This window comes from Pongo abelii, chromosome 11 (assembly GCF_028885655.2).
Source record: "Pongo abelii isolate AG06213 chromosome 11, NHGRI_mPonAbe1-v2.0_pri, whole genome shotgun sequence".
In the NCBI taxonomy this organism is placed as follows: Eukaryota; Metazoa; Chordata; class Mammalia; order Primates; family Hominidae; genus Pongo; species Pongo abelii.
Window position 1 is genome coordinate 119,595,649 of NC_071996.2, and position 24,313 is coordinate 119,619,961.

At 41.3% G+C, this 24,313-nt stretch overlaps 1 protein-coding gene across 2 annotated transcripts in view; it reads left to right on the forward strand.

Moving 5' to 3' along the window:
- Window positions 1–8,932, forward strand: part of XRCC5 (X-ray repair cross complementing 5) — a 96,558-nt gene extending 87,626 nt beyond the window's left edge. Inside the window, 2 exon segments of one of the 2 annotated variants that reach the window (NM_001132890.2) lie at window positions 6,958–7,032; window positions 7,842–8,932. In NM_001132890.2, the coding sequence (NP_001126362.1) occupies window positions 6,958–7,032; window positions 7,842–7,856 (90 nt within the window). In that variant the 3' untranslated portion in view covers window positions 7,857–8,932. 2 annotated transcript variants of the gene reach the window in all.
- Window positions 8,933–24,313: the final 15,381 nt, after the last annotated feature.

The window sequence follows — 24,313 nt, forward strand, 5'->3', positions numbered from 1 at the left end:
TGATATCAGAACTGATGTCAGTTGTAGTTTAAGACAACTCTCCTGAGGCAGGAGAATCGCTTGAACCTGGGAGGCGGAGGTTGGGGTGAGCCGAGATCGCACCATTGCACTCCAGGCTGGGCAACAAAAGCGAAACTCTGTCTCAGAAAAAAAAAAAAAAAAAAAAAAACAACTCTCAAAACTTCACCGTCTTTGAATAGAGAGAACATCATAAAAAACAAGTGTAGAGAATTTCTTCTACTTCAGCCATGGGTTGCCTGGCTCTGACTGGCATCTTCTTCCTTTTAGAGCATAGTGTTTCCATAGTCAAGGCACAGAGAGTGTGCTTCCAGTACTACCAGCAAAACTGAACTTCACTGTCATGGCAGATAAGAAGTTAGGAAATTCAACATAAAATGTATTGAGTACCACCAGCTCTGTGCTAGGCACTTTGATATATATTATCTCATAGCCTCCAAAAAAAGTACATTGCACATTCACCTAGCAGACTTTTTCACATCTAGAAAATGCCATTTCCTTTTTTCCCCACATTTATCAGTGCTTTAGCCAATGTAGTATGTATACCAGATATTTATATAACACTTTGACTGCTGAAGAACCATTCACATTGTATGGTGTTTGTCTAGAACACTATATACATCATATCTAGATAATGGTAGAAAATAAGAGTAGTAGAATTTTACTTGTATCCAACTCCCGAACCAAAGAGCCCAGTATTATCTCTGTAATCCTCACAATGATCTGCTAAGAATTGGCAAGAGCAGGAACTACCATCCCTGTTACCACTGGGAAGCCAAGCCCCAGAAAGGTAAAGTGGGGTTACACTTTGAGCTCACAGAGGTAGCAAGAGGATTAAAATGCACGTTCCTTCACACCACACCAGACCTTCATTTTCAAGTGGATTAAGTTTTATAAATGGAATCTTGGACCAATCATTTCTAAAATACAGTACTCCCTGTCTGCTTCATCTCAACAAATGACTTTCTGGCCTAGAGCCAGGTGGTGGTTAGAATAACCTGGAAAGTCATAGAGTAGACCCTGTCATTTTGACTCACCTTCAGTGTACACTGTATTATGTCTGTCAGTTCTCGTTAGTATAGTGGTGAGTACCCCCACCTGTCACTATATCATGCCTGACTGTGAGATTATGCTTTTGTGTCTGCTTTAACATCACATGAACCCTTTATTTTGTTTTCCAGAGTGAAAACTTGATCCTTTGTATTAAAAATGCTTTTATTTACTTATTTATTTAGAGACAGAGTCTCCCTCTGTTGTCCAAGCTGGAGTGTAGTAGCACGGTCTCAGCTCACTGCAACCTCTGCCTCCCAGGTTCAAGCAGTTGTGCCTCAGACTCCCGAGTAGCTGGGATTATAGGTGCGCACCACCCCACCCAGCGAATTTTTGTATTTTTAGTAGAGACGGGGTTTTACCATGTTGGCAAGGCTGTTCTCAAACTCCTGACCTCAAGTGATCCGCCCACCTTGGCTTCCCAAAGTGCTGGGATTGCAGGCGTGTAATCCGAGCCATGCCTGGCCTGAAAATGCTTTTAAATGGCATCGGTTGATTTTTGGAGAGAAGTGTAGAAGGGAGAGTGTACATGTAGATGATAATGGGGAGAATTGCAGAGGAAGATTCTGGCTTAAGGAAGCTGATTTCTTGTGGTTTTAATAGAAGAGACATGCTTTAGCTATTTCTCTTAGCCAAGTGAGAGAAGTATAATCACTTTTGACCATGCACTGAAATATTCATTTATATTGCCTTCATATGTTCAATTTGGTCACTTCCCAAATAATCATTTAAGGAAACTTGGCTATAATCACTGAGGTTAAAGAACAATCCTCACAGTCTATTTAGATTCTTTTGAGGTATTTCCCATAAGTTATTTAAAGTTAGCAAGCTGTCAAATTCTTGCTACTAAATGTTGACATTTGAAAGGAAATAATTATCCAGGGATGTTCATTTTAAATGAAAATTATAACTTTACATTTGTATAACATCTTAAGAGCTATTACCCTCCAGGTTTTCTAGAAATATGTGGATTGTATGATTCTTTGAGAAATAGAAGGAAGTCAGTTCTGCTATAGAAATAGAAAGTTTTTGCATGACATAAGTTTAGACAGTCACTTTAAGTTTCCTGGTACCTCTCATTTCATTTTGAAACCTAGGCATAAATCATTCTTTAATGTTCATTTTTATTACCATTATAACCTGTCAGTTCTTCCACTTTTTCTGTTTCTAGTTTGTATGATTAGATATGCCATTAGCATTTGATGTTTGGTAGAATCTTTGTATAGCCTTTATGTTCTCTTCATCTATCAGTTCTCCCGGCTCTGTAGTGGGTAGAAGAGGTAAAGTGATGTGTCTGAGAGCTCACAGTAAGTCACTGGCTAGGAATCTAGTTCTAGCACTGCCCTAGTCCTTCATTCTCCTTTAGTATTGAGAAAGCAGTGAAGAAAGAGGATTTATCCCCATGGCATTGGGATCATTTTTTTTTTTTAACCAGATTCCAAGAGGCTGAGCTATATCTAAATAATCATTTGATGTAAGCTCTATGAAAAAAAAAATCATTATTTTAGCACTTGTTTTTCTTGTAACTACCTAATTTATCCTTCTTTATTGTTGTTGACATTTATGGATTTTCCACCTTAGTATCACAGACATTCATAGATAGCAATGTGGCCATTTTACCAACACCCATGTCTAGAGAGGTAAAGTTTTCTGTGCCTCACAGCAAGCTAGTGGCCAGCAGAATTGACTGGAATCCAGACCCCCAGATGCCCGCTACAGTCACGTTATCACCACACCATGGCACCAACTCTTCATGCCTTCACCTTATAATGCCACCAACCACATCTACCTAGAGAAAGGATGCTCATGCTCCCTTTTTCAAGAGTACATCCAGTTCTGTGTGTGAGAGTGCACAGGAATTCTCCAAAGCTTAGTGAAGGATTGAAGACAAAGGTTAAGAATCATTTCTTGAGAGCAGTTTTGTCAAACTGCTGGCCTCTGTTGGACCCTATGACATTTTTCTTTGCTCTTTTCTGCTTTCATTTTCTGCCTTAATTCTCTGGTGTAGTTTGCTAGTACAAGAAAAGTAATAATGAAAATATTACAGTGTTACCCAATATTTATTTAAGGCTTGATACATTTAAGATATGATATTAAATTTTTTATTGAGGTAGAACATGTGTACAGTAAATGCATAGATCTTAACTGTGCAACTTGATGAATTCTTACACATTCATGTATCTGGGTGCTCACCACCCAGATCAAAATAATAGAACATTTCCATCACCCCATAAGCCTCCCTGGTACCTTCCCAGTCAGAAGCCCCCATCCCTCGAGGTAACCACTATTCTGACTTCTGTCACTTGACAGTCGTCTGGCCTGTTTTTGACCTTCATATAATTGGAATCATGCCTTTTTTCATCAATTATGTGATTATAGCTATGTAGTAATCCCTTTTATGATTTTACCACAATTCATCTATTCTCCTAATGATGGACATTTGCTTGTTTGTCCTTTGGCAGTTATGAATAAAGATGCTGTGGATATTCTTGTACATACCACTTGGTGGACATATGTTAAGTGTATTCCTAAGAATTAGAACATGAAACTTACAATACCATAATGAATTTTTTCATAGTTTATTTTATCTGAGACTCAACAACCCCTAAGATAGGTATGGTAAGTAGTAGTATTCACATTTTGTTTTTGAGGGAAATTAGTTATGAAAAGGTCAGGTGGCTTGCGTAGGGTTCCTGAGAAACTGACAGGGTTGTAGTTGTATTCTCCACACTAGGCTGCAGGATTTCCCTCTTGTACCATATTAGTGTTTATAGCATCCATTAAGCTGCAAGTGGCATTGATGAAACCCAAATATATGTCATTTTAGGCAAAGTACATGCAAACTGACTTTTATTCTTTTTGATGCTTTTTTACACATCTAGATTGTCAGTAATCCTTTGGAATCACCTGATGGTGTTGGAAACAACCCAGTGGAAGTCATGTGTTTTTACTTTGGGGGTCGGTAAGGGTCTGAGCACAAGATGATAGTCTTTTAGTCTTATTGGGGGATAGGACTGGCAGTTTCTATATAGAGGTTATTGATTTCATTACTCTGTTTGTGGCCAGGATTATATTTCAGGGTACTTGAAAAGTAGTAGGTTATCCATTTCATAAAGTTCTCCAGGTAAGGAGGCACTTTTATGGTAACCCCAGGTAAGTGATGGTGGTTTGAGGAAGAAGGAATATGTCACTCACACACATGCCCTTTCTGTCTATTCTCTACTTTCTCAGCATATTGCAGAGGGAAAGAACACATGAGAAAACATGAGACTTGACTCCTACCCCTTTCTGCATAAGGGATTTGGAGAATCTCTTGCTTTTATTGAGAAAGCAGGCCAGTCATTCAGTTCTCTGCTCTATCTTGCTTCCCTGTCACTGCATGGGCTAGAATTACTTGCAGTTACAAACAGTGATGATGAGGAGTGATATGTGGAAGAGATCAGCCTTGCCTGGGGCATTGGGAAGGATAATGGATGGCAGCCCAGCTTTTAAACATAATTTGCTTACACAGAAATGTGAAGCAGATCTGTCAGGAAAATCAGTTGCAGACGATACTTAGCACTTGATGAAAATGTAGGATTTTTGCTGCTGCTCATTTCTTCCTAGGAATTTGGCCTAGTCTCAGAGATGTGTCATTTGTGCTTAAGTATATATACCGTGGTCATGCTGTGCCAACAATAAGTCCTTAACTAAGGGGTCATACAAGATGTAGTGGACTACAGAACCATTGAGCCTATGGAGTTTTTCAGATGTTTGGAAGATACCGGTCATTTGTGGCCCTACAGAGATTTATGGCAGGATGCAGCTCTACTGTTTATTCTCTTGCCCCAACTGGATAAGTCTTATCCTGTAGCCATATAGTCCTGATAATCACGAAAATCATGCAGGGGTTAATGATAATGAGTAGGAGAGGAGAGGTACAACATAAAAAGTATAATAACCCGGAAAACCCCAAATAAAAACCAATTTGAGAATCTAGGATTTATTTAACCTTTACAGATCAATCATATGCCAGTAAATGTATAGATTTTTAATTCATTTATCTGTATTTGGCTTTTAGATATCTTTATTCATAATCACCCAGAATAAACAGAATGAAACAGAAGCTTCATCACAATTCTGTTACAGACTGTCTGCCCCCATTGCTGGGATTTTCTGTCTCTTATACCATTGATTCTCAGTCTTGCACATGGCCCAGTTTAGGGTCAACAAAGGGCTATGGAAAGATCCATAAATGTCCTTAAAAGAAGATAAATTCCTTATTCGCTCAGTCGTAAAAGAAGTTAATGAATAGTGAGGGGGTCTTAACTGAGGGAAAAAAAAGTCCAAGAGAGTGGTTGAGTCAACAAACAATTATGTCCATGGTGCTGATGAAGGCACTGCACCTTAAGGCAGACACAGCCTCCACTGTTACCAGTTTGTTACCTGTGTGTGTTTTTGTGTATGAGGAATGGAAGGACAGGCAGAGCTTTCTTGCTTCCTGAAACTTGCCACATGCAGCCTCATATTTCATGGTTGACTTTGGTTTGACTTTTTAAAGAGACATATTTTAGTTTATTTATAGGTCTTAAGTTTCAGAGGTCATGATTGTGTCCATTGTACCATAAAAGTAACAGGAATGTAGAGAATGGCAGCTCTTACCATTTTTTCATGTTGAGAGTAAGGGAAGTATAATTATACTTTTTCCTCTTGGGTGGAAGCAACTACAGGAGAGCATGAGTGGGCTGGAAGGCTCACTCACCGCATGCCTGCTCCATGCACTTTCAGCCTGAGGAATGCCAGAATGCCTCTGGGGGCCAGTCAGTTGTGGTACCATAACTGATTCTCTATTTACTGTTTCTGGCCCCCAAAGGAAAAGTAGAAGTGCCCCACTTTCCACTACCCTCTCTAAAACACTCACTCCTACAGGCAGGCATGCTAACAGAAAATCACCTTCTCGTGTTAGGATAGATAGGCATTGCTAGATAGATATGCCTTGCTAGAACCCAGCACTTAGAGGCAGCTGCCACATGCCTTGAAGGAAAAGGCTCCCCACTGCTATCCCTTGGAGGGACAGGATGGAAAAAAAGTGTTCAGATAATTTTCAAGGGCGCTCACCTCACTACCCTTTTAAAATCTGAGTGTCATTCCTGGATCCTCACAGACTTCACTTCCTGGACTTTGCTGTATTACTATGTATCTGCCTTTCAGAAGCTCCAGATCTAGAACAGTGATGCTGAATGGTTTTCTCATCCATTTCTCATCTGCCTGTTTTCAAACGATTTCTAACACAAATTGAAAGATTTCCATAAAAGGAATCAAACAGCCTTCCAAGCTCACTCATTTTTGCATTTCACGTTTCTTGTAAGAAGTCCCCCTTTTACTGCTTTTGTCCACAGTGGAATTTAAGAGTAGATTATTCTAATCTTTTTTTTTTTTTTTTTTTTCCCTGATTCTTCATCATTCAACTTGAGATTATTCTAATCTTGATTTGATTCTCATGCTCCTTTCAAAAGAGCATACTAGTTTGGGGTGGTTGGTTATTTTCTTAACCTTAGCAAGCCAACTTATTTCCTGTGGAAGCAGAACTGGAAACAGCAGATGTCCACCATTCTTACACAGGACCCTACACATAGCCACTGTCTTGACAAGCCATGTTATTTCTTCCCTCTTCATGAGCACTTTCTCTGGTGATGAGTTAGTATGGACTACTTGAACCGCAAAACTGGGCCTCTCACCCAAAGCCAAATGAAGGAGCGTACGCCAGGATGATGTTTCTTTTGGGCCGTTTGCAGTGAGACTGCCAAGCAGGCTGCCTTAGGTTTCCCTGTGGCAATGCTAGCAGATTGTTCCCTCCTTCAAAGGGGCAAAAATACAATTTTGGTATGATAACTGACTTTCTATTTACAGTTTCTGGCCCCCAAAGACAAACCAAGTGGAGACACTGCAGCTGTATTTGAAGAAGGTGGTGATGTGGACGATTTAGTAAGTACTTTTAATATGCACCTGGTGTTCTGTGATTGAAGTCGCCTGAGCTGTAAATACAGCCACAAAGGCTGATTATCTTAGACTTGTTGCTTATTTGTGTTTTAATTTCCAATACATCAGAAGCTTCCTACACCATTATATATTGCCATTATAAATTCAATCAGATAGGTAATTTCATAATGGGAATTCCTGTGTTTCATGGTGTCGGCTATATTGTTCATTCAGATTAATCCTCTCCCTTGAAGGGCTGAAAAAGAGCTAGGGAGGCTATTCCATTAGTAGCAAAATTTTGTAATTCACTGAAATTGCTGTTAACCAAAAATAAGTAATACAAGATGCAGTTTGTGTGGGTTGACAAATAAAAACAGCCCTTAAAAGGGCTACTTCTTAAATGTTCTCAGTTAACTTAATGTAAACAAAATAGACCGATAGGCATTTGAGGATTTCTGGACCCCATTACACCATGTTGTTGATGGTTTACTACACAGCCTGGGAAGCTGTGTAGTAAATGTTGTCTTTTGTATCTATCCTTAATGTTTGGAAACTTCCCGCCTTTAAGCTTCATAATGACAACTGACCAACAAACACTACATACTATGATGTCAACCTTTTTTAGAGACATTCTCATTACTAAAATGAGTGGATACTTGAATGTTTAACTCCTAAAATAATGAGCGGTGAATAAATGAGCAAGTACATGCATGCCTTCCAATGTAGAGTCATTTTCATTAAATCCTGTCTCACCAGAGAAGCAGTGATATGAAATTGGCCTGATTCCTTTCTAAGTGTGTTGTTCTTGTTCACAGTTGGACATGATATAGGTCGTGGATGTATGGGGAATCTAAGAGAGCTGCCATCGCTATGATGCTGGGAGTTCTAACAAAACAAGTTGGATGCGGCCATTCAAGGGGAGCCAAAAGCTCAAGAAACTCCCAGCAGGTTACCTGGAGGCGGATCATCTAATTCTCTGCAGAATGAATACACACATATATATTACAAGGGATAATTTAGACCCCATACAAGTTTATAAAGAGTCATTGTTGTTTTCTGGTTGGTGTATTATTTCTTCTGTGGTCTTACTGATCTTTGTATATTACATACATGCTTTGAAGTTTCTGGAAAGTAGATCTCTTCTTGACCTAGTATATCAGTGACAATTGCAGCCCTTGTGATGTGATTAGTGTCTCATGTGGAACCATGGCATGGTTATTGATGAGTTTCTTAACCCTTTCCAGAGTCCTCCTTTGCCTGATCATCCAACAGCTGTCACAGCTTGTGTTGAGCAAGCAGTAGCATTTGCTTCCTCCCAGCAAGCAGCTGGGTTAGGAAAACCATGGGTAAGGACGGACTCACTTCTCTTTTTAGTTGAGGCCTTTTAGTTACCACATTACTCTGCCTCTGTATATAGGTGGTTTTCTTTAAGTGGGGTGGGAAGGGGAGCACAATTTCCCTTCATACTCCTTTTAAGCAGTGAGTTATGGTGGTGGTCTCATGGAGAAAAGACCTTTTGGCCCAGTCTCTGCCATATCAGTGAACCTTTAAAAACTCAAAAACTGAGAAATTTACTACAGTAGTTAGAATTATATCACTTCACTATTCTCTACTTGCAAGCCTCAAAGAGAGAAAGTTTCGTTATATTAAAACACTTAGGTAACTTTTCGGTCTTTTCCATTTCTAAGTCAGCTTTCATTTTTCTGGATAGTGTCTCCTTTACTAAATAAGAAAATAACAAAGCCCTTATTCTCTTTTTTTTCTTGTCCTCATTCTTGCCTTGAGTTCCAATTCCTCTTTGGTGTACAGACTTCTTGGTACCCAATCACCTCTGTCTTCAGCACCCTCATAAGTGGTCACTAATACACAGTTTTGTACATGTAACATTAAAGGCATAAATGACTCATTTCTCTGTGAATTACTGCTAATTATTGTCTGCAAAAGACTTCTTCAGTGCTCTGCTGAGAATTGAACACCCTTATCCATTGATTGAAAATGGATCTGCAAGATAGAACATCATTCATTTAGCTGAGGAGAGAAAGGAGTGCTTTACTTTGGGCTTCTAGGATATCCTCTCAATACTATACACACTTGCATCAAACTTGACATACAGGTGCCCATTTAAAGTAACCCCAACAGAGGATGACATATCATAGTTTCTGGTTACATAGTTAAAGCCCAGGGGTTGTTTGTGACTTGGACAAAACTGAGACATTCTTAGAACCACAGTGAGTGGAAACTTTGATCTCTGAAATCTTCATTATTCTCATCAGATCCTCCCAGCAATATGCATCAGCTCAGTAAGTATGGCTCCATCAGCAGCCGCTGTCTTTGGCAGTTTGGGGAATTTCTTTTTGGAAACATCAGTCTTTTTGTCACGCCAGGAAATGTTTAAATGAAGTTAGTCCTTTAGATCTTCTGATACTTTTTGACTTAGTTTGAATGTAGCAGAAGTATTTGTGCTTCTCTAACACTGTTTTACCTAAATCTGAATACCTCAAGGAAGAAATTAGTTTCACAGGCTAAGGAGAGGAAGAACTAAATGAGTCCTGTAATTTCCAAATCCATTTCATACAGGTGAAGTATATGTGTTGTGTAGACTTCATGAGAGCATACTGTTTTTGAGTAGGGACAGCGTGTTTTGCATGAACACATCAAAGTCCAGTTTCCCTGAAATGAGATTGGCAGATCTACAGAACTCCCAGGTGTTCTGCTGAGTGTAGCCCTAGAGGACAGCAAGTGCTGTATTGTCATCAGTCCACCATGGGCTGCTCCTCAGAAGCCCAGTAATCCCACAAATGATAGGCTTGTCTGTGATTGCAAGTCACTGACTATGGACCCTGTCACCTTTTTCTTCTATGTCACTGAAATTTATTGACTTGAAGAGGAGTCATCCTCTTTGTGACCCCCCACCCAAGTCACAACTCAAATGACCTTACACATTTCCAAATGCCCCCTTGAAGGTATGTGCTGCCCCTCATTAAGTACCACTATTTTAAATGTTGGGTTTTAATCCTTTGCCAGTTAATTTACATATAAGATTTAGAATCTTGGAAAACTGTTTGAAAAATTGCGTTGGGATTAGGCGCATTTTTTTTTCCCCGCCAAGTCCAGGATGGCTTTGAAAATAAATGGACACAGATCTCTCCTTCTGTTTTGATGATGTGCAGTGCTAATGACTGGCTTTGCAGTTAATTTTGATTCAGGCAACAGATGTTCTTTTTGGTTCCCTGTCTCCCATGGGCGTCATTTCATGTTGTCCCTTGCCTTCCCCCAGATATTCTAAGTTCAGGACACAAGCTTGTGGCCCATGCAGAGCAGATGCCATGAGGGGTCACAGCGTGGGTACGGGAGGAAACACTGGGCTAACCCAGATACTGGACTTGAGTCCTGCCTCTGCTGCTTGCTGCATGGCTTCTATCACGGTGCTAAACCTGTGACCTGCCTCACAGGCTTAGTAAGAGCATGCCCATAGAAGTACTCTAAACTAAAATGCTTTCCACAAATGAGGTGGTTTCATGAAAACTCCAAATAGAGGGCCTGGGCAGAACATAACTTTTTTTTTTTTTTTTTTTTTTTGAGACAGAGTACACTCTGTCACCGAGGCTGGAGTGCAGTGGCTCGATCTTGGCTCACCGCAACCTCCACTGACCAGGTTCAAATGATTCTCCTGCCTCAACCTCCCGAGTAGCTAGGATTACAGGCATGCACCGCCACCCCTGGTTTATTTTGGTGTTTTTAGTAGAGACGGGGTTTCTCCATGTTGGCCAGGCTGGACTCGAACTCCTGGCCTTAAATGATCTGCCCACCTTGGCCTCCCCAAGTGCTTGGATTACAGGCATGAGCCACTGTGCCCAGCCACATAACAACTTAAAAAGGTCTGCTGCTGTTTTTTTATTTTAACCTTATTTCTTCTAAGACCTTGAGTATTCCAGTGCTGTTTTCTTTGTAATGATCTATTGTTATTGGACTTAGGTTTTCTTATCTAGTTATACATAAAAATTAAAGTCTCCATGTGATCAAAGGTAAGGGTAGGACCCAGGGTAGGTTTTCTTACTTTTAACAGGGTGACCATGCATTCCAGCTATGGAGGATGGATTGTTGTCTTAGCATAATTAATAGTGCTCTTTTTCATTCTCAAAATTGTCCTGGTATGGATTATAGATATATGGTCACCCTAGGTTTTGATTATATTAAGTTAGTATCACAACCAGGGCCCAAAGAATGGCCATATCCTGCCTTGCCACTCACCCCTCTCCTATTAACTCCCTCCTGGAGCTAAATGCACAAGGAGCAGACAGCAAAATGGAAATCAACATACTGCTTTGTATTAGCTTATTTCAGAGATCTTTGGAACAGCTAGGTTGTGGCTCATGGCTTAGGTTTGTCATCTGCCTCCTACATCCAGATCTTACCACCAACTGGCATCCAAGCCTGAGACAGGGAAGAACGTCTCATTGGGCCTGCTTGGAAAGAGTAGGCCCTTGGGCGCAGTGGCTCACGCCTGTAATCCCAACACTGGGAGGCAGAGGCAGGCAGATCACTAGAGGTCAGGAGTTCCAGAACAGCCTGGCCAACATGGTGAAACCCCGTCTCTACTAAAAATACAAAAAATTAGCCGGGTTGTGGTGGTGGGCGCCTGTAATACCCGCTACTCAGGAGGCTGAGGCAGGAGAATCACTTGACCCTGGGAGGCGGAGGTTGCAGTGAGCCAATATCACACCACTGCACTCCAGCCTGGGCGAGAGAGCAAGACTCCATCTCAATAAAAAAAAAAAAAAAAAAAGTAGGCCCTGGTGTTTGTGCCTGGTTGACAGCATGGAGCAGGAAGTGGAAATGGATATGATGTTTAAACAACCTTTTAGGGGTTTTAATGACCCCTAATAAATATAGCTCAGTCTTCAGCCATTTTTCTAAGTCCTCCTATAGCAGGCAGGGGAATATTAGGAGGGTGATGGGGAAATGGGACTTCCCCCATCCCACACTTTTACCCCATATAGGTCAGTTCCCCTGATCAGAAGTAGAATTGCTAATCCCTGCTTAGATAGTTGGCTTTCTGCAGTCATTTTGGAAAGGAAAGAAATGCTCCTTCATTTAAACATAACCCAGGACTAGACTTCCTTTCAAGAGGCATAATGGCATAGTGCTTCAAATAGCCACCTGGATGTTAGATACTTTTAGGTTTATTAAGTCCAGATGTCAATAGCATTTAACAGTTATGTGGCCTTCACAAGTCCCTTAACCTTTGTAAGCAACAAAATAAATCACTTGCATTTTATCTGTGGGCAGGGTGGCCCAGGAGACGACAGAACCTTCTCAGCCAAAGGGACCTCACAGGAGCTGCTTGAATATGCGAACGGGAGTGTTGAGAAAGCAGCTCCAGACCCAGGCCCTATCCACATCCTCCCATTTTACATTGCCCAGGGCCACCCACCTTTGCACTGCAGCTTGTGGGGGTAAGGACCCTGGCAGACCTGGAATGGGAATCTTAGCATGGGTAAGTGTCTGAATTTCTCTATGCCCCTCCCTGTTACCTTTTCAGTATGCTGGGAATTATAACAGCTTACGGGGTTACTGTTAAGATTAATGAGCACATACTGATAACAGCATATATTAATAGCTTGGTAAAATAGGATGAAAACTAAAATTTATTTTGCAGCAGAATTCCCCTTAGGAACAGATCTGGTTTGTTGGATAAATACATTGATGAACTGCTTGAGGGGTTGCAGTGGCACCAAGATAGGAGAGGAAAGCAGAAAGAAGATGGCACCCCGGGGAAACTTGGTGGTAGGAGAGGTGTTCTGGCTGGTTACTGGCTTTGGTGTTGATAAAGATTATCTTTAAATAAGGGGAGAGTTTTAGAGATGGAGGTGGGTAAAGACAACAGCAATGGACAGCTGCAGGGGAGGGCAGCTTTAGGGGCTTGGGGAAGCATAAATGTCCATAGGCATCCTAGTCTTAAGTTATCCTGTGTGGGTTGAGTGAATTTTCATCTACCCACTGAGTATTCAGTGCAACATCCATTTCACTAATGTGCTTGGAGTTGGTATTTTTAGGGGATGCATGTAAGTGCTGTGAATGTGACCTGTTTCAAGGAGGGCAAGGGTGAAAACAGGCTGCGCAGAGAGAGTCTGGTCATCTCTGGATTATGTTCATGCCTTGCTGTTTAAACCTGAAATCAATCAAATGTAGGTGATAGCAAACTCTGCTCCTCCTTAGGTTGAACTTCCATGCCTCCACTGTGGCCAAAATCAAGCCTTATATAATTCCCCATTCAGAAGTAAGAACAAAAATGAACTCTGTTCTTGAAAATAACTGCAGATAACAGCTTGGCCAGGAAGGCACAAAAGGTAGCATGTGTGAGACATTTGTCATTGCTCAGAATTTTAAAATTGCATTCCAAGCTGTTGGATTCGAGTTTAAGTGAGGCCAAACTGGGGCAAGATCAAACACACCGTCAAAGAATTACACACATATCCATGTGGCCACATCACTTTTGTTGTTTGTTTCAAGGATGCTGTGTCTGTTACTAGGGTTAAGACTCTTCTCCTTGGCTGAGGGATCTCTGGAGATTTTGAAAACAGGAAACAGATTTCTCTCTCCCTTCTCTGGTAGTCTTCCTACTTGCGTTAGAAACAGTCTTGCTCAGAGGCAGAGGGTGAATCCCTGGCAGATCTTGACAATCTTATGTAATATGTGCATGACTTTTCTCTATCTCTGCCATAGTAAGAATACTAGGCTGAAAAATAGATTCCGTTTCTTAGCAGTTTGTGTTGACAGAAGTTGGCAGATGGTAGGGGTAAAAGGGAGTCTTACAGCATTTCTGAAGCCAGATGGTGTAATACCCCAGCCCCACCTGGGAATGTCTGATAGGAGCTGGGAAAAAAAAATAAAAAAGCAGAATCTCTCCTGAGTCCTTCCTGTCATTTCTGCAGCTTTAGCAACACCAAGTACTATCTTTGTCAACACTGAATTCCTGTGGCTTGTGTCCTAGAGGAGATGAATAGAATAGAATGTGCTCACCTCCAAGATTAGAGTCTACCTTGTACCAGAAAAAGCTGAGGAATGAGACCCATGCAAAGTAATATAGAAACATAACAATCCACTCCTGATGTTCTTTTGTGGAAAAAGGGGAGAAATAATCCCAAACCATTGTATCAAGTGGGCAGAAGTGAGATGGGCAGAGTCTCTTCCTGCCACTGCCTGAGGGAGAGATCTAGACTTGCAGAGCATCCGAAGTTGATGAACGGCATGGCACTTTGAAGAGCCTTCACTTATTGTGGAAACTCAGAGAAATTGCTTTAGCCTCACAGACTTCAGTTTTACCATATATATGGTAATTGGTATGTTTGTTTGAGATTTAAAATCAGTTCATTTAAGTAACACTCCCAATGGAGTAAGTCATGTTAACTTTTTAAAATCACAAATCTGTAAGTTTGGAAAAGGAGAGAGGAAACTATTACTTCTTAAGAGTTATAGCCTGTCAGGTTATCTTGCAAGCTGGGAAGCACAGCCTCCTCCAGCAGAAGCCCGGAGACAGGCATTTCAAAGGAGGAGGGGTTGGCTTGGAGCTTTATGCTGAACAAGTTGTCTAAATATGCATATTCAGTAGGTTACAGGAAGAGCTGTGAATGTTCATGAAGGTGGTCCTGATGAATGTGTATTAAACAAGTATGTTACGTATGACCCATGTTCATCTCACAGGGAAGACTTGACATTTAAATATTACAATCAGGCCCAGTACATCAAAAGGTTTTTCAGGACAGGAAGGCACTCAAGTACGCAATCTCTGTAAACCCACTAGAACCAGTCCATGGTTGGTGGGCTTCTTAACAGGAGAAAGTTACTGAAATCACTCTCTTGTCCAGTCAAAGCTGTAGTTATGGCTGGTAGAGTTCAGTTAGTCAGCATCTGGTAGGGCTGCAAGTGTTTTATTAGTGTTTATGGTGAGGCCACTGCTTGTTTAGCTGCTAGAGAGAGAGAATCCTTGTGGCAGTTAGAACCTAGTTTATTTAAGCGTAGGGGTGCATAACTTAACCCTTGCCTGGCATGATAATTTGTTATGTTGTTGCCACAAATAATCTGTTCTGTCAATCTTAGGATCTCTATTTTAACTTTAATGCGGGTCAATTGTCTGTAAAAGAAAAAACGGAGGGGAGTATAACAAGGTGTGTCTAACCTCCTGTCCTGTCATGGCTGGGAACTCCGTTTTTAAGAATTTTCTGGGGTCCCCTTGGCCAAGAGGGGGTCCATTCAATCTGTAGGGGAGGAGTCTTAGGATTTTATTTTTAGTTTACATTCTCCCCTTTTAGCCAAGATGTGCCAGAGGCAACACTGATGACCAAACATTTATTTTGTCTCATGTCACTGCCGGGGTGGTGTGGTTACCTGCTCCAGGCTCATTCTGTTCTTTGGTGGGATCCCTATGGCCAAGGGATTTGGAACCAAAAGACTTAAAACTAATTAAACATTGGAGGCCAGATGAGGATGGAGGTTCACAGGCACTCATTAACCCTTAAAAACCTTTTGAGCAACATAACCAAAAAGCAGTGTTACAAAAGTGACTTGTCTATAAGTTCTATGTGTTTAGCCATGAGCTGTTTGGTAATCTGTATGCCCATCTTTAATTTGGAGGGTCTGAACTAATTTTATCTGTTGAAACTGGCCCTTATAATCTCATGTGCCCGCCCCTTCTGTGATAGTCCATGGGCCTGCTGGGAGGGTGCTTGATACTGTATTGCTTTAGCAGCAGTGTCTTGGCAATGGAAAGCAGATTGGCCTAGGGAGATTGAATAGTTTTCAAATTCTAGAGATACTAGGTAAAGAGAAAGGTAATCTTCATTGTTTTACCCAATTTCTGTAAGCTGTAAATAGTTTAAAAGAAAAAAGGTTTTATTGACTCTGAAAAGCAAAACATGAAGAATTAACAATGTTTATTTGATTTTGAGGACATTTGTCAAAGATGTTCAAAGGCTCAAAGCATTTGATCAAAATGGAATTACAGGTCATTGTAATAGTTATTCATTAAACCAAGAGTAATAATCAAAAGACTTTAAATGCAATATAGAAAGTCACATGGATGTAAAAACCTTAACCCTTTTAAAGCTCAGTTTTCCTAAGTAATCAAAAATCTAATAAAGAAAACATGGGAATTATCTTGATAAAATGTAAAATCTTTGGTTCTTAGGCCAGTTACCAAAAAGGCAAAGAAAAACCTACAGTGTGGTTGCTTCTCCTATGAGAAGCCCATTTAGATAACTTGGAAATCAAACTGGAAAAAGTTACTTGAATTAATCAGACACAAGAAGAGTGTGTCTGGGGTCATGAATGAACTTTATATTATAGAGGAAACAGGAAACTAGAAAACTATACCTTGAGCAGGGGAATACATGACTCTTAATAACAGCATGGGAAGTTTTCTGGTTATATGGAACAATTCAGATATCAGGAAAAGCCAAGAGTACAGAATCAAGTTATACTGTAGGAAAACATTGCTTTTCTAGACCTTCAAGATAAAACATTTTAGCATCAGGCCACAGTGGCAGTTAGAACCAGAGGAAAAAAGTTACAGGAGCTGGCAAAACAGTTGAAGGGAAAAATTATCATCTCAGGCCTTCTCAAAGTGGGAAAAAAAGAAAGTAGCAAAACACAGCAAAAGTTGAACTTCCAAGATAAGAATCTGAGAAGTTTTCAATAAGAAACAGGTTTAGAATTAAAAATCAAAACCTCTTTTAATTGTATTAAGAGTAAATCAATATTTTAAGACAACTTTCTTTTAAAATAAGGGACCAAAATTTAGAAAGACTTTTATAAATAATTTTAATTATAGCCAACTTAATCCCACACAAAATGCTTTTCATAAGTATTCTTTCACAAGCCTTATCACAACTCAGACCATCTATAACATGCTTGTACTTTCTGATTTGTACTAAATTTCCCCTTAATAACCAGTCATTTTACTTTAGGACAGAAATTTACCCTGCAAGATACTTTCATATATGAAATTATTCTTTTTAACCTTCCTTACCAAAAATACATCTTCATAGCTAACTTTTTTCACATCTCTCCTACTTACTGGTTTTCTACCTTCTTTCATAACTAACCTTTAAATAACATCCAAATTAAACAAAATTATTCTTTTTCTCCATAAGAACACATTTATTTGGCACATTTTATATATAGAATTCTATATTAACTAAAATTCTTACTCTTAGTAACCTTAAATTTTAGTGAAAACCTAGGAAGCAAGAAATATTGAATTGTCTTTTCTCTATCAGCACTTTAAAGATGAGAATCACATCACAATTTTTAGAAACGTGTTTCTGGCCAAGCATGGTGGCTCATGTCTGTAATCCCAGCACTTTGGGAGGCTGAGTTTACATTCTCCCCTTTTAGCCAAGATGCGCCAGAGACAACATTGGTGACCAAACATTTATTTTGTCCCATATCTTTGCCGGGGTGGTGTGGCTACCTGCTGCAGGCTCATTCTGTTCTTGGGTGGGATCCTTATGGCCAAGGGACTTAGATCCAATTAAACATTCTAGGCCAGATGAGGATGGAGGTGAACAGGTGCTCATTAACCCATAAAAACCTTTTGAGCAACATAAGAGCCAAAAAGCAAGGTTACAGCAGTGACTTACCTGTAAGTTCTATGTGACGAGTCATCAGCTGTTTAGTAACCTGTATGACCTGTTAACCATTTTTGTAGCCTGTGAATATCAGATGTTCATTTAAGTTAAGAACCTTAAACATGTGGATATTTTTGCCAACAACTCAGAAGCTAACAAAACAGCTAACAACTTAGCTGTTTTCATTGAACCAACAATATTAAATTAGTCTTATTTGTCAAAAAATTCACACAAAGATCATTCTCTTTTTGACTGGGTTTATAGTCTTATAATCTTTTGTGCCAAACCCTGATACCTTAAAACATCTAGCAGAGGCAAATATAAAATAATCAGTAAACCCAGACTAAAAAAAAATGTATGCTGACAATTCTGAAGACATTTCTAGTTTTATTTTACCAATAATTTTAAAACCATTTTTATTTACCAGATTACTAAGTTCACATGAATCTGAAAAGTATTTGGACTTACTTAGTTTATGAGTATAATTTACTTACAAGCCAGTTTGGTACCATGCTAGATACAACACAACATAATACGTGTTCATATACAAACATTTAAACACATACACACAAAGATCTTACAGCTTTTACTTTGGAATCTTAGCCATGAGATGGTAATACAAACTCACCACTTAACAAAAGACAGCTGGATCCAAATTATTTCTGACAAAATTGGGATCTGTTCACATGGCTAAACTTTATTTGTCCCAGTAGGTAATCCGATGAAGGCCATGGACCAAAGTCTTGGGAAATGTAGTTTTCATGGCAGTTTTATTTTTAAAAACCTTTTACCCTTTTTTTTCCCTGAAGTTTCAAATGAGTTTTCAGTGTTTACATTTTAGCTATAATTGGCTGAACTGTATAAGAACAAAGCTCCAAGTAGCCTTGAATTAGTAGTATCATAAACAGTGAGTTTTATCTTAACAGCAGTAGCTTAATAACAGCAAATTCAAAGCAGGCCGAAAAGAAAAAAGAAATAGATAGCTTTAGAAAACTACATTTTAATTGTATAGTTGCAGGTTGGGCATTTGAGCTCTGAATTTTCCTTGTTGTAATTTGCCCGTTCAGTTTAAAAATGTGCACAAGAACAGGCCACGATATGTAGCTAGCTGAAGTGCTAGAAAACCTGGCATGCCTTTGAACTTCTGCAGGAGTTCCTGCCCCTAGTGGGTAAGTTACCCATTGCACTGACTTTATGAAGACATCTCTTCCAGTGCCCTTAGTGTGAGCATCCCCACAAACCTTATGGACCAGTTGAGTCCAACCTGAATGCCTCTCCATAAGCCCGGAGCCCACAAAAGCATTTTCTCCAGGGCCCTTGGATGGAGGGAATCAGGAAGGCCTCCTCCAAACCCAAGACTAGGAGAGATGTTCCCTCCGGGGTCCATGGATGGAGGGAACCAGAAAGGACTGAGAAGAGCTAGGAATGCCCTCCCAAACCCAAGGCCAGCAGGAGGGTCTCCTCCAGACTTCCGCAGATGGAGGGGGCCTAAGAGAAGAAATCAAGTCTGCAACCTAAAAGTGGGAGATCTTGGATTCTGATAGCACTTACCCAGATCCTTTCCCAGCATCGTCAGGAACAACTGGACTTTTTCAAAGGGACCTTGGCTGTACCTGGTGTCCTGGGTGACACAGGAAAAGGAATTCAGGGGCTGCTTCAGAATCCCATCTTTGCCAGATACATTAACTTAAAAAAAAAATCATAAGATACAAATTTAGAAAAATGGAGACAGTATTTCTTAAGGGTGACAGCCTGCCAGGTGGCCATCCTGCAGGCCAGGAAGTACAGCCTCCTCCAGCAGAAGCCCAGAGACAGGCACTTCCAAGGAGGAGGGGTTGGGGTAGGAGCTTTATGCTTTTATGCTGAATGGGTTGGCTGAACACATATTCAACAGGTTACAGGAGGAGCTATGAATATTAATGAAAGTGGTCCTGATGCATGCATATTAAACATGCATGTTACATATGACCCATGTTCACCTTGGGGTGGAGACTTAATATTTAAATATTACAATCAGGCCCTATACATCAAAAGGTCTTTTCAGGACATGAAGGCACTCAAGTATGCAATCTCTGTAAAACCCGCTAGAACCAGTCATGGTCGGTGGGCTTCTTACCAGGAGAAAATTACCGAAATCACTCTTGTCCAATCAAAGCTGTAGTTATGGCTGGTGGAGTTCAGTTAGTCAGCATCTGGTGGAGCTGCAGGTGTTTTAGTATTGTTTATTTAGAGGCCATTGCTTATTTAGCTGCTAGAGAAAAGGAAAAACCTTGTGGCAGTTAGAACATAGTTTATTCTTTAAGTGTAGGGCTGCATGATTTAACCCTTGCCTGGCATGGCCTTAGGTCCTGTTTGTAATTTGGTATCTTGTTGCCACAAAGAGTGTGTTTGGTCAGTCTTATGACCTCTGTTTTGACATTAATGCTGGTCAGTTGTGTCTAAACCATAAAAGGGAGGGGAGTATAACGAGGTGTGTCTGACCTCTTTTCCTGTCATGGCTGGGAACTCAGTTTCTAAGGTTTTTCTGGGGTCCTCTTGGCCAAGAGCGTTTCTATTCAGTTGGTGGAGGGGGCTTAGGATTTTATTTTTAGTTTGCAGCCAGGGTCAGTACATTTCAGTCACCAACCCCCCAGCCTTCCTGATCCTCCTGTCTTTCCTCACATCCTGTCATTGTCAGAGATTTTACAGATATAGAGCTGAATCATTTCCTGCCATCTCTTTTAACACACAGGCCTCCCAGATCTTTCTAACCCAGGACCTACTTGGAAAGGCATGCTGGGTCTCTTCCACAGACTTTAAGCTCTCCCTACACCAGAATTTAGGTGAGTGCTTTGAGGACATGAAGCTATTCCTCCCACCACCAGTAGCCTTGGGCTGGCCCACGCTTGCCAACTGTGGAGCTGGAGCGGGAGGGAAGAGTACAGACATGGAATTTTAATTCTGTAATCCAGGGCTTCAGTTATGTACAACATCCATGCTGTTTGATGATTCCACAACTCCTTTTCCATCTCTCCCAGAAGCCTGCTTTTTAATGCCCACTCAATATTATCAGAGCCCAGCCTGGAATCAAACTTCCTCTTTCAAAACCTGCCACTATATCCTGGCTTTGTGACCTCAGCCAAGTTGCTTGACCATTCTCAGTCTCAGTTTCTGCAACTGTCAAATAGGGTTTATGTTAACCTAACTTTCAGGGCTGTCAGGATTAAATGAGCATGAACCACATAAAATGTTTCGTGTCTAGTAAGTGTACAGTAAATATTTCCATTATCAGTCCCTCCAATTCTATTTTTCTTCCTTCTCTACACAGCCCCTGTCTGGCTTTAAAATGTCCTGCCCTGCTTTTTATGAGTGGATAACCCCAGCCCTATGTGGATTAGCAAGTTAAGTAATGACACTCAGAGACAGTTCCATCTTTGTCCGTAACTTGCTCTGTGATCCAGTGTGCATCACTCAAACAGACTATCTCTTTTCTCCTACAAAACAGACAGCTGCCTCTCAGAGAATGTTGGGGGCATAGGAGGAATGGAAAGCCCGCTAAGAGAACAGAACTCAAAAACATTTGGGTTCTAGATGGGAGGAGGTGTGCGTGCGCATGTATGTTTGTGTTTCAGGTCTTGGAATCTCAGCAGGTCAGTCACATTGCAGTGTGTCGCTTCACCTGGCTCCCTCGTTTAAAGATTTTTCTTCCCTCTTTCCAACTCCCTGGGTCCTGGATCCTCCAACAGTGTCAGGGTTAGATGCCTTTTATGGACCACTTGCATTAGTGTCCTGATAGAGGCTTAATCACCGCTCAGAAACTGCCTTCTGCCCACTGGCAAAGGGAGGCAGGGGAAATACATGATTCTAATTAATAGTCCAGGCAGAGAGGACACTCAGAATTTCAGGACTGAAGAGTATGTGTGTGTGTGATGGTAAATGGGCAAAAATCATCCCTTGGCTTCCCATGCATAATGCATGGGCACACAGACTCAAACCCTCTCTCATACACATACACATATACACTGTTATTCCACACAAAAGGCATAATCCCAGTGTCCAGCACACATGCATACACGCACACATTCCCTTCCTAGGCCACTGTATTGGTTTCCTAGGGCATCTTCTTATAAGACACCAGTTGTATAAGGAGCCCACCCCACTCATCTGAGCTTATCAACCAATTACATTAGGAAAGACCGTATTTCCTAATAAGGTCACATTCAGAAGTACTGAGGGTTGGGACTTCAACACAGCTTTTTGGGGGATCATAATTCAACCCATGACAGCCACTGACATTATTATATCTCCAGAGAATAAATGTGTGGAGTTAAAAGGAAGATAACATGTGGTACAAGGGGTGGGAAGGCAAGGGTAAAAGGGGAGGGAGGGGATTGAACTAGACACACACAGACACATGAGCAGGACTTTGGGGAGTGTGTTTTATATCTGTCAGATGCCTAGAACAGCACCTGAAACATGGGACTCAATCATTTTAGTCCCCTTCTTTCTATAAGTGTGTGTGTGCGCACATGTGTGCTAGATGTTCTTGCTGTGTTAGGAGGTGATAAACATTTGTCCATGTTATATAGGTGGAAAGGGTCAGACTACTAAATTGTGAAGACATAATCTGTCTGCATTTATTGAGAATGTGAATATGAAACAAGCTGCAAGTATTCTATAAATGTTCACTGTTATTAGATATTGTATGTCTTTGTGTCCTTTTATTCATGAATTCTTGCACATTATGAAGAAAGAGTCCATGTGGTCGGTGTCTTACCTGGTGTAGGGTAAATGCACCTGATAGCAATAACTTAAGCAAACCTTTATAATGACCCTTTATGGCAGATGCACCTGAATGTGTGTTTCGAGCTAGAAAATCCGGGAATGGCCAATCAGAGATACAATTCTTATCTATAATAGACATCTGAGCCCCTGGCCCATCCCATGAAACCCAGGCTGTAGAGAGGATTGAGGCCTTAAGTTTTGGGTTAAATGACAGTTGCCAGGTGTCGGTCATTAGGGAAAGGGGTTAAGTGAAAATGCTGTATAAACTGCATGATGTTTGCAGGCAGTCGTGGTTTTCCTGCCCAGCCTGCCACCACTGGGCCACGCGGATATGTTTTCCAGCCCAACACCACAGGACCATTTCTGTATGTAAGGCAATTCTATCCAGCCCGCCACCTCTGGACTCCCTCCCCTGTATGTAAGCCCTCAATAAAACCCCACATCTCTTTTGCTGGCTCTGGGTCTCTTCTTTGGCGTCTTGAACCTTATGTCTTCCCTATTGAAGTTAATAGGGGTTCAGCACAACACTGGGTCCCAGGCATGCACCCTTGTCTTTTTATGTTTGTCCTCATGGGCATTACGTGGGCCACAGGGATCTTATCCAAAACCATGCCTAGCAGGAAGAGATGCCTCTCTATTGATATTCCAGCTGCCCCACAAGCAGGTGTGTGCCTACTCATTCTCTGACATGTGTCCTGGGTTTCTTGACTGTAAAATTCCGCTTAATAAATAATGTATTGAGCACCTGCTATATCCAAAGCTCTCCTGGGCACTCTGGAAGATTAGAGTTTGAAGAACACACATTCGTTGTCCTCCAGAAGTTCATGGTCCAGTAGGGAGAGAAGGTCACAAACAGCCAGAATCTACAAGGTGAGAAGGGCTGTAAAAGAGAGCTGAGAAGAGTTTCAGAGCCACTGAGAAGATACTCATTTTAGTCTTGGTAACAGGGGATGCTTTCTGGAGTTGGTGGCATTTAAGATGAACCACAAATGGAGCAGGAATTTAATGAAGAGGAAAGGACCAGGACGTTCAAATAGAGGACACAGCAGAGTTCAGACCAGATGCAGGAAAGAGTAAGTGGTTTGGTTTGCTGGGAGGTCAGGTGCATGATGGAAAATGGTGAGCAGTTAGATGACAAAGATAGGTTAGGGCAGTTATGGTGGGAGAAACCCTGTTTTTAAAGAAAGATACAATCAGATGGGCACTTCAGCAGCATTATTCTGACAGCAATGTGCAAGTAGGATGGAGAGGCACTGAAGAGGCAGGATGCAAGGAGAACAATTCAGACACAGTTGACATCGCTTGGGAGAGAATGAGGTACTAGCCAGGACAGCCCCAAGAGAGTGGAGAGTCCTGTCCTGAGATTCTTGGGAAAAGGTGCCCCAGTATCAACAGCATGTGCCCATAAGCTCCCTCAGCCCACTTGTCAGGCTGGGTCAGCTTGTCCCCCACCCCACCCCAGCTCTCCCCTCTCCTCTCAGAGCAAGCCACCTGCCCTACTCACTGCTCCACCATGATACACCTGTCCTGCCTCAGCCATGTCCCCCTCTGACCATTTCCCCCTTTTCAGAAAAGTGCTTGCAGTTTGCTACCTCCCATTCTTTGCAGCCTCCTTCCGCAAAGCTCTCACCTTGTGTCATCTTTGCCTGTGTGCCCTATGGAGAAGGAAAACAAAGTAAGCGCTGTCTTCCCAGGGCTGCAGGCGTGCTGGGCCCCACCTTCATGCACTCAAGGAGCACTGACTGAGCATCCTGCAACTCTGTCCTGTCCCCAGAAGCCATGCTTTGTGAGAAGTGGGCTAAGCATCACAGAAGCTGGCCACTGGCAGGCTCATGCAGGGCTGCAGACCTGCTCCTGGTGTAATCTTTGCTGCACATTCACCTCACCTGAGGACC